General features: G+C 47.6%; 1 protein-coding gene across 1 annotated transcript; it reads left to right on the forward strand.

The window, feature by feature from the left end:
• Positions 1-6,073: 6,073 nt before the first annotated feature.
• Positions 6,074-9,110, forward strand: LOC136549352 (serine carboxypeptidase 2-like). Its single transcript, XM_066540598.1, has 6 exons — positions 6,074-6,507; positions 6,604-6,792; positions 6,912-7,416; positions 7,507-7,605; positions 8,451-8,556; positions 8,756-9,110. Exons 1-6 carry the CDS (start codon positions 6,129-6,131, stop codon positions 8,909-8,911), a joined length of 1,434 nt encoding a protein of 477 aa, XP_066396695.1. The 5' UTR covers positions 6,074-6,128; the 3' UTR covers positions 8,912-9,110.
• Positions 9,111-11,251: the final 2,141 nt, after the last annotated feature.

Raw genomic sequence — 11,251 nt, forward strand, 5'->3', positions numbered from 1 at the left:
TGTCCAAATCATCAACACTAATTGAAGGAGGAATGTTGTCTTCATTGTCATTGCCTAAACGTAATCGCTCAAGCATTTGTAGGTCATCCACATTTTGGACCTCATCTCCAGCATCCTCATCATCAACCCTTTCATTGTCTACTTCCATTTCTATCGCTTCGGTTAAGTCTATCACAAAGCTTCCTTGTAGCCCCTCTTCTTGAAAGAACTCTTCCTCATATGTGCTTGGATTGAAGTTGTAATCTTCATCATTTGGGGCAGGTAGTTTACCATGTGGTGGTACCTTGTGCACAATAGTCCAACCCTTAAGCACTTTGTCTTGGCACGCGTATGGCATATAATACACCTGGTAGGCCTATTGAGCCATAATATAGACATCTTTTCCTGGGTAGATGGAATCTGGTTGAATCTCCACTAGCCCAAGATTAGGGGTCCGTCTCGTTGCTCTAGGATCAAACCAGTGGCATTTGAATATGACAGGATTAAGAGCTTTGGAACCATGAAATGAAAGTTCATAGATTTCCTCAATTCTTCCATAATATTGGACCTCATCAGTGCCTGGTGTTAAAACTCTGCTATTTGTGGTGTTTTGATTGGGCCGACTCTGCTCGTAGCATGTTGTTTGAAAGTGATATCCATTCACGTCATAGCCGTTAAATGACTTGACCCTAATGGCACAGCCGTTTGCAACCTGCCTTAACTCGTCACTTATAGTAACATCAGTTTGGGCCTTCTGTTTGAACCAAGAAATGAAATCGGGCCTCCCTGGTCCCGCACTCTTTGAAAGAAGGGTATCAGTTTCCAGCGGGGTTGGATCCCTTCGTCCTTGCTAGGTTTGACGAGTGAATTCTCTGTACCAAAGAGAAATAAGGGGTTTGGATGTGAAATAGTGTGACGGCGTATCGAAACAAGGGGGTTGAGAACTTACCCAATGAACGGCTGCACCTCGACAAGGTTGGACAACACATACAGCATGATACTATGCCACTCTTCATTTTTCAATTGCTTAGTGGTCGATGCACTTGCGCTTCCAAGCTGCCCTTTGAAAAGGCTGAGCTTCGATTCATTTTCACCAGCATTGTAACGAGGGGGTGGATTATGCACGCTAGGAAGGAGGTTCGGTTTGTAGTATTTCTATGTGAAGGTTCCCACCTCCTCCCTAACGGTTTTCTCTGCAATGGAAGCCTCAATTTGGCCTTATTTCTACATTTTGTTCGAACAGTCTTCAGACATCTCTCGATTGGATAGCACCACCGGGCCTGCACGGGCCCCCCCATACGTGCCTCATAGGGGAGGTGCACAATCAAATGCTGCATTGGCAAGAAGAAGCTGGGTGGAAAGATCTTCTCCAACTTACAGACCAACACAGGTGCCGCTTTTTCCAAGTCATGAACGATGGACCGGTCAAGCTCCTTTGCACAAAGCTGGCGAAAGAAATAGCTCAACTCTGCAAGCACTTGCCATATATGATCAGGGACATAGCCTCGAACCATCACTAGAAGAAGCCGCTCAATCCAGATGTGGAAGTCATGACTCTTCATCTCGTTGACTCGCAGAGTGCCTAAGTTGACTCCCCTCCTTAGATTCGCTGCATACCCATCAGGGAACATTAGCGTTTGGATCCATTGAAGTACTTCCCTCCTCTGATCCCTGGTCAAGATGAAATCGACCTTAGGCCGCCTCCATGTCTTGTTGCCTCTAGGAGGCTACATCTCTTGCTTTGGTCTATCACATAACATTGCCAGGTCCACTCTAGCCTTAGTGTTGTCCTTGGACTTTTTAGTGTCCATGAGTGTTCCCCAAAGTGCCTCGGCGACATTCTTCTCGGTGTGCATTACATCGATGTTATGTGGCAAAAGAAGGTCATCGAAATAGGGGAGCCTCGTCAAGCCTGACTTATGTGTCCACATATGTTGCTCATCATATCCCACAAACCCACCATCTGGAGCAGACACGAGAGCATCTATCTGTGAATGAACCTCGGCACCAGTCATCATCCACGGTGGAGGGTCTATCACTACGACACCTTTTATAAAGTTCTTGATGTCTTGTCTGAATGGATGCTCAGAAGGGAGGAATTGCCGATGTGCGTCGAACGACGAATACTTGCCACCCTTCCGTAACCAGATGAACCTCAAAGCTTCCTTGCATACTGGGCATGGGAACTTCCCGTGAACACACCAACCGCTGAATAACCCATACGCCAAGAAGTCATACATGGAGTACTGGTACCAAACGTGCATTTTGAAGCTTGTCTTTGTAGCTCTGTCGTATGTCCATACCCCTACCTCCCAAGCATGGATCAATTCATCAATCACCGGCTCCATGAATACACCCATATTACTCCCTGGGTGTCTAGGAATTATCAACGACAAGAATATGTTATATCGTTCAAAGGAGACACCGGGGGGGAGATTGAGGGGGATAATGAACACGGGCCAACATGTGTATGGGGCAGCCATCATTCCATAAGGATTGAACCCATCTGTTGCCAACGCAACACGTACATTACGAGCCTCTCCAGCTTTTTCATGATATATGTCATCGAAGTGTTTCCATGCTTCACCATCGGCTGGATGCACCATCTTCTCCGGACTCATCTGTTTTCCATTTTTGTGCCATGTCATCTGTTTCACGTATTCCTCGTTCATGAATAGCCATTGGATCCTCGATAGGAACAGAAGACGCCATACGATCTTCACTGGGACTGTCGTCTGACTCTTCTGACCATCACCAGAGTCTGTCTCTAGGTACCTAGACGATTCACACTTTGGACAGTACTTTGCATCCACATATTCTTTTTAGAATAGGACGCACCCCTTCGGACAAGCATGTATCTGCTCATACGGCATCTTAAGTGCCCGAAGGAGCTTCTGTGAATCATACAAGCTCTTTGGCAGAATGTGGCCCTTCAGAAGCAGGGTGCCAATCACGATCAACATCTTATCGAAGCCGTCTCGACTGATGTTTAACTCAGACTTCAACGCCATCAAGCATCCAATGGTGTCAAGTTCAGACACCGAGGACCGATTGTAAAGGGGCTTCTGAGTAGAGTTGATCATCTTGTAGAAAGCCTTTGTGGCTGCCTCCATCTCCTCCTTCTCGCACTCGTCAACGCTGAGTGCTTGGTGAACATCATCTAACAAGTCTGGTACACCGGCATCATCATCAAAAGCTTTGACGCATGGTCTCACCACCTCCTCTCTTGTACAATGGGCTTCACCATGGTAGATCCACCGGGTGTAGCCTGGCATATATCCATTCTTCACAAGATGTTTACCCATGTCGACCATGTTTATCCTTCTCCTGTTTGCACATTTGGAGCAAGGACACGGCTCTAGCAGATGTGATGACGAAGCCTTGCCAAATGCCTTGTTCAAAAAAGCCTCAGTCTTGTGAAACCATTCATCTATGTACTCCATGTGACTTTTCCAGCCCGTGTACATCCACTAACGGTCATCCATCCTCTAAAATGCCAGCGAGTAATGCAACCATCAACTACATCTACATGACTTTCATACTGTCTAATAGGTGAGGATAGGTCCTAATCCCACCCGTGGATGCGTAGATGAGGTTAGTTACCATGGTCTGCTCCTATCCCAGACATAATTTTGGCAGCATCTCCCCGTTGTTCTCCCAATACACGTCCTAGCAGGGAGAGTGTGTATCCGGAGAACAACAGGGAGGTAATGCCGAAACCCTGTCTCGGATTGGAGCGGACCATGGAAACTAAACTCATCTACGCATCCGTGGACTATCCAAATAACGTGGACAATCTAAAAAAGATACGGCCGTAGATATGCAAAGATATGCATACCACCAACCGTATCTCTTTCGGACGGGAGATGCCTAACTTGGTTACGCGATCTACGAACAAGGTACGCAAAAGAGGGGTTATACCTAGGGTGTCGGTCAAGTCAGGCTAGCAGGGTGGTGGCGAGTCGGTGCAGTGGCGAGGCGACGCGGTGCATGCAGACCCGCAACGCCGAGGAAGACGATCGGTGTAGCCAAGGCGCTCCGGCTCCACTCAGACAGTTCCTTCACCTGCATGAAAAACAAATAGATATTGGTCAATTCTAAATTTTGGCAGCACCTCCCCTGCACAGGGAGGTTTCCAAAACCTGCAAAAAACAACGGCATGAAGGCCGACAATCACAACGGCTCGAAGGCCGACAATCACAATGGCACATCATTATACCTTGGCGGCAGAGGCGTCGATGAGATGGGAACACGGGGAAGATGGCGCCAAGAACGGAACGGGAAGGCAACCTCCTTCCTCCTTCCTCCTTCCTCCTTCCTCTCCTTCCTCCTTCCTCTCCCCCTTCTTCCTCCTTCTGCACCGGTTGTTCGGTGGGGCGTGGTGGGGCGGGGAGCGGCGGGGCAGCGGCCGGCAGGGCCGGGTGCGGCGCTCTTCGCCGGTCGCGGCGGCGGGAAGCGGGGCCGGACGCGGCGCGACGCAAATCGGCGACGGGGACGGTCGGGGCGGGGCTTGATGCCGGCGTCGGGGCAGCGCGTGCATGCAGCGGCGGCGCGGGGCGGGGCGCCGGGGTAGCGCGCGCGGGCGTTGGGGCAACGCGGGCCGGGGCGCAGTGGCAAGCGCGCGCGGCCGCGGCAGCGTCGCAGGCGGCGTGGGCGCGCGCGGGCGGCGGGGCAGGGCGCTGGAGCAGCGCGGGCGGGAGCGGCGGCGGAGCGAGCGCGCGTGGGGTGGTGCGTCGGGCAGCGCGCGCGGGCGGCACGGGCGCGGGTGCGGCGGCGCGTAGGCGGTTGCGTAGGGTTTGGCCGGCGTGGGCCAGCCGAGGCCCATTTTGATGTTAGGTCCTTTGCCGAGTGCCACGGGCCGGCACTCGGCAAAGGTTTTTTATTTTTTTTGTTTATTTTCTTTGCCGAGTGCCCTATCTCTAGCACTCGGCAAAGATTTTTTATTTTTTTTGTTTATTTTCTTTGCCGAATGCCCTGGCTCTGGCACTCGGCAAAGGTTTTTATTTTTTTTTGTTTATTTTCTTTGCCGAGTGCCCTGTCTCTAGCACTCGGCAAAGGTTTTTTTTTTAATTTTTTGTTTATTTTCTTTGCCGAGTGCCAGGTCTGGCACTCGGCAAAGAATTTTTTTTATTTTTGCTCCCAGATTTTTTCTTTAGGGTTTCTACAGTGCTTTAAAGTACATGTTAAAATTTGGTTGAATTTTGTGACTTTTTACTATATTTTTAGAATTATTTTTGTTTTGTTGATTTATTTCGCAAAAAGCAAGTTTGAACTGCAGGTGCATCGAATAATGAAATCTAATCATTCGAAAAATGATTGTCACGCTAGTGAGTGTGTTTTGAGGCCGTATCCAGGAACTTGCGGGATATTTTTCACATCTTGTTAACGAAACATGAGGACAAAGTTGCGGCCAAAGTGTTTTCAAATTGTATAAAATTCAAACGAATTCAGAAAATCACGAAACTTGTGGATGCATTGTTATATAGCATGTGGAGCCTATGGTAAAAAATTGAAAAAGTTTCGTGCACGTTGTCACATACGGTACTTAGAAACCAGGACATCTTCACATGTGATATCCAGGACATCTCCACATGTGATATTAATATCACATGTGGAGATGTCCTGGTTTATAAGTCTTTACCTTGTTCTGCTTCCGGCCTCCAAGTGGTCTGCTCCTGGTCTTCCCTCCCTTTGCCTTGTTGTCTTCAGTTTCAGCATCGCCCCGTCGTCAAGCTCCTGACATTAACACAGGCCTATATGAATGTACAATAGTAAATCAGCTGGGTAGCAATGCAAGCTTTAATCAAATTCCAACTTTGCAAGCACGGTACAGTCGCTTTCTTCTTTTGGAGCCGGGATAGATTACCTCGGCGACACGGTACATTCTTTGACGTACGACGTCACCATCTCTCTCCCTGTACTTCTTGCCGTGGTCAAATTGGTGGAATAAATAAACTGAAATAAATTATGAAATAAAGAAGACAACATCAGGAGAGCGTGCGGTCCAAACGAAACAGTGACACCTATCAACTCTGCTTAGACTTCAAAGTACGCCAATTTATATATACAAGTACTATCCCACAAATTGGAATATATACATTGTCTCTGTAATCATCATCCAACAATTGTACGTGCACGAGCTGAGCACGATGACCGGCGGTCTCCCTCTAGTAGCTCCAGTAGTGCTTCTTCTTCCCGTGTTGCTTGCATTGGCATCATGGCGAGCCGCCGCCGCATCGGCCGGAACCGCCGCCGGAGACCGCATCGGACGGCTGCCAGGGCAGCCGGCCGTGGACTTCCCGATGTACTCGGGGTACGTTGCAGTGGACGAGGGCGCCGGCGGGCGAGCGCTGTTCTACTGGCTCCAGGAGGTGCCGCCGGAGGCACAGCCGGCGCCGCTGGTGCTGTGGCTGAACGGCGGGCCAGGGTGCTCGTCGGTGGCGTACGGCGCGTCCGAGGAGCTCGGCGCGTTCCGCATCCGGCCTGACGGCGCGACACTATTCCTCAACGAGGACCGGTGGAACACAGGTGCCTTTTGTTGCATGCCGTAGCTTGTTAGTTATACGCTGATCGACATTGAATTTTGTGCGTGTATGTATATATATGCGTTACGTGTTGCTGCAGCGGCGAACATCTTGTTCCTGGACTCGCCGGCCGGCGTGGGATTCTCCTACACCAACACCAGCTCCGAGCTTTACACCAACGGCGACAACAAAACAGCCCACGATTCCTACACTTTCCTGGTGAAATGGTTCGAGAGGTTCCCGCAGTACAAGTACCGCGATTTCTACATTGCCGGAGAGAGCTACGGAGGTTAAGTAATACTTACTATAATAAACACGTGCTTTATTTTTCTACTGCAATAGGAACTGATGACATGATAATAAATAAATATATATAAAAAAAACTGAGTAAAATCGGCACGCACGCAGGGCACTACGTCCCGCAGCTGTCGCAGCTGGTCTACCGGAACAACGCAGGCGTCGCGAGACCCATCATAAACTTCAAAGGCTTCATGGTCGGCAACGCGGTGATCAACGACCACACGGACTACGCCGGCATGTTCGAGTCGTGGTGGAACCACGGGCTGATCTCCGACGCCACGTACGGGCTGCTCAGGACCTCCTGCGGTGGTCTCAACGAGTCCATCATCCACCCGTCGCCGGCGTGCAACGCGGCGACGGACGTGGCCACGGCGGAGCAGGGCAACATCGACATGTACAGCATCTACACGCCCCTGTGCGGCCAGACGTCGTCGACCAAGAGATCATGGAGGTCGTCGTCGTTGATAGGCCGCCGCCACTACTACCACTTGATGGGGGGATCGTATGACCCGTGCACCGAAAACCACTCCACGGTTTACTACAACCGGCCGGAGGTGCAGAGGGCTCTCCACGCCAACCTCACCGGAATAAACTATCCATGGGCGACCTGCAGGTTCGTGCGTGGCGTGCATGTGTGGCAAAGTGTTTCAGCTTCATTTTGAATCCTGCAGCTTTATTTTGAATCCTGCTCCATGAACCTCAGTGATTTAATTATCGACACCAACTGGGGAGATTCGCCAAGGTCCATGCTTTCTATCTACAAAGAGCTTATCGCAGCTGGCCTAAGGATATGGGTCTTCAGGTCAGTTAGTTATTCGCAGCATTTTAATTTCTTTCCTTTTTTGAAACAAATGGGCAGCAGGAGAGCTACCGATTATATATATTTGCCTGCTAGACAGCTGTTGTTTATTTGCTCTTATGCATGGGGAGGATTGGAGGCTGTTTGATAGGCAAATCCATTTCCAGTAGAAATTTAGAATACACGTTGTTTTCTCTATTCCTATCCGAATTGAAAATTTTTCTATCAAATTATTGCATTGGAGCCCAGTGTATTTGACTGCATGCATAGAACTAGAAGGTCGTTACAGATATCGTGTCACACTTTGCTGCAATGATCGGATCGGACGGAATGATTAACTGAAGAAGTAGGTATAGGTTGTGCATTGCGTCAGCTGCATAATATTCCACCTTAATTTACCCGTCGTTTTCATGAATAGCAGAAGGCCCCAAATAGTCGTTCACATGAAAGTTGTCTCTTGCTCCAGCTTCAATTTTGTAGCAATTGTAGCGTTGCCAACTTGTTTTCATCGCGTGTGCCAAAATTTCGCCAACTATTTAGAAAATTGATTGAAAGTCACGGTTGTCCTGTCATCAAGAAGAATAACTGCAACAACAATAAGATGGAAAATGAAACACAACCGCATTTGAATTCAACTACTACTCAACACAATTTTCTTTGCTTGGACATGGATAACCTCTACTGAAAGAATAGACCACACACGCACAATTATTTAGGATTTTGTACCAGGAAGTCACACAAAGACGTGACAGGGAATCCTGCATTATTTGCCACAACAACTGTAGGGGTACTGAATTTTCAAACTCATCTTCAATTATAGAATGATTGATCTCTTGTTTATTTCGCAGTGGAGACACGGACGCCGTAATCCCCTTAACATCAACAAGATACTCCATTGATGCTCTTGGCCTCCCAACTACCACTAGCTGGTATCCGTGGTATGATAAGAAACAGGTCAGCTTCGTTCATTCATTCTACTCACCCAGCCTTCCTCATATGAACCTCATGATCGATGGACATACATCTCTGAATTCTAGTTAATTTCTAGTCACATTTCACATCAATATGCAAATTACTCTAGTATTCACACATCCTACAAGTCGACAGCTCTTAGTCTGTGCTAATAATCATTTGTGATTTTGAATTTAAATAGGTTGGTGGATGGAGCCAAGTGTACGAGGGCCTGACCTTGGTGACCGTCCGTGGCGCAGGGCACGAGGTTCCCCTCCACCGCCCGCAGCAAGCACTCATATTGTTCCAACAGTTCTTGAAGGGAGAACCCATGCCAAAAAATGGAACCGTGGCATAGTTATCATTTATTTTTATTGGCATACATAACGGGAAATAACTTAACATTAAATTGTGTGTAATACTTAGCACAGTCAAGTATTTATCTCTTCCCAATGCATGTATATTGTACACAAGTTTTTTTTTTTGTGAAACATACTGTACACAAGTTAAAATTTAAGAACAGCAAGAATAACGGCCGGCACACTAGATTCTTTGTTCTTCAGAACTGCAGAAGAAAGGACTCTTTGGTCTTCAAGATTGCAAAATAATATGATAACTGGTTGTACAGTGCAAGGTATTTGCAGGGTGCCCAACTGCCCATACAGTCTTCAGAAATCTTGCCACGGATAAAGCTATCGGTCCAAGACGTACAACAGGTCTTACAACCTATAAACAATATCCACGTAGCCTATCCCTTCCATTGGAGCGAGCCCATGAACTTATAGCACATCTCTTTCTTTCTCACTCAAGTAAAAAGGTTAAGCTAGAGACACAATATTTGACACCGCAACAAGGTCTACCTACATTCGTAAGATAGTACTAAACCACCCACCAGGCAACAACACAACCACACCAGAACCTTGTGTAAGACCCTGCTAATGGGCCAGTCTGGTGGGCCGGGCCCAATTGCGAGTACTGTAGCGAGATGGGTGATACGGGTCCTGTGGCATAGCGGAACACTGTAGCACCGGGAATAGTATCACAAGCTGAAGTTGCCGAACCCACTTAAATAGTCAGACTAAGAACGCGTAGTAACCTTCGGTTAACCATTTTACGCGAAGCGAGGACGAAAGCATAAACGGGTTGCTACGTAGGTGGGCCCACCCCTCGGTAGAGTGGGCCTGCGCCGTGTGCCGGGCCTGAGGCGTTACACCTTGGGCCAACAACCACAACTGTTACAGATACAAACAAGCTGGGGTGTTACAATAGGGTCATGGTGGAGTTACATTCATTGCCCAGGTGGAGTTACAGAAAGAAAGAGGAAAAAAAGATGAAGTTGTATTACACGAGTAGGGAGCAAGGTATTGCCAATCCCAATGGTGTATTTCATTTTGATGTTACCTTGGTTGCCATGTCATCTATAGTGCTTTGAATCCAATGCTTGTTTCATTTTGTTATTTCATAAGCTACTCATAGCATTTAATACGCGATGTTCATGATTGGCTGATTGTTGGATGAAATGAAATTTAATGCCCCCAATGCTTGTTTCACACGGTTTCCAATGGTTGGAAACGGTGTGCTCCTGGTTTCATCATGATGAAACCATTCCCTCCAATTTCATCTCTAGTACGGTGCCATATCATAAAAAATGGTGACATATCGCCTAATTAATGATTTTTTTCTCGAATACGTAAAAGATTTGTATATCATTGTAATTAAGAAGAAGAGTTTAACCATACAAATGACACGTTTCTGATGAGCGCCCTAGGTGGTCTTACAGCTGTGACTGGACCTTCCTAGGGGTTAGCTTCGCCTCTAAGTAGGAGTGAAAACGGTACGGATATTTTCTGACCGTATTCAAGACCGAATCCATTTAGAGGGGTTCAGATCTATCCGTATCCGAGTCCAGATTTTCAACATCCGATACCGTATCCGTATCTGAATATTCAAATTGCATATTTATGATGCCGATATCCAGTTGTATCCTATCCAGCATAGTTGACACTATCCGTATTCGAATCTGAATCCAGACAAAACTATGAAAATAAATATAATATCAGTGATATCCGTCCGTATCCAATCCTTTTTCATCCCTATCCCTAAGGGTGAATAACATATATGACGGACCAAGATCCAAAGGTTCCCCACAGGGCCAAGAAAAGTAGCTATTTACAGAGGTGGGTGTTATAATTAATGCGACCATCTCTGAAGTAGCTATTTACAGAGGCAGGCTGTTTTGGCCGCCAAGGAACGCAGACCTTGACGTAATTGGACAGCATGTCCGCCTCCGAACATGTGAAATGGCCGCCTGAGAAAATTGGTACTGCAGTAGTTGATGACAAGCAATGTGATATGATTAGCTCAAATATATATACGGTCCATGATTATTTTTGACCAAAGGCATTTCTGTGCACATGCATGCATGTATAAACAAAGTCGTCGTGGCCAAACATTTAACAGAGCACCATGCATATGTTTACTATCTCCTTTGCTGGTGTACATGCACGTACGCCACGTTGCTTTGACTGATGAAACGGCAAGCCAACATGTACGTATGTACAAATGTGGAGTATCATACGTGATACCGTATCCAGCTACGTACGGCGCCCGGGCCGGTGAGAGCGAGACAGCCTACCTGACGGGAACGTTGTAGAAGCCCTGCGATTTGACAGCCGGCAAATATCCGGCACCATCTTCA

This window comes from Miscanthus floridulus, chromosome 4 (genome assembly GCF_019320115.1).
Source record: "Miscanthus floridulus cultivar M001 chromosome 4, ASM1932011v1, whole genome shotgun sequence".
Classification (NCBI taxonomy): Eukaryota; Viridiplantae; Streptophyta; class Magnoliopsida; order Poales; family Poaceae; genus Miscanthus; species Miscanthus floridulus.

Excerpts from the sequence above, each read along its gene's own strand:
- LOC136549352 (XM_066540598.1), top strand. The coding sequence starts at position 6,129 with ATGACCGGCGGTCTCCCTCTAGTAGCTCCAGTAGTGCTTCTTCTTCCC. Across the intron at positions 7,417-7,506 it reads TATCCATGGGCGACCTGCAG|TGATTTAATTATCGACACCA; the intron begins GTTCGTGCGTGG and ends CATGAACCTCAG. Across the intron at positions 7,606-8,450 it reads CTAAGGATATGGGTCTTCAG|TGGAGACACGGACGCCGTAA; the intron begins GTCAGTTAGTTA and ends TTTATTTCGCAG.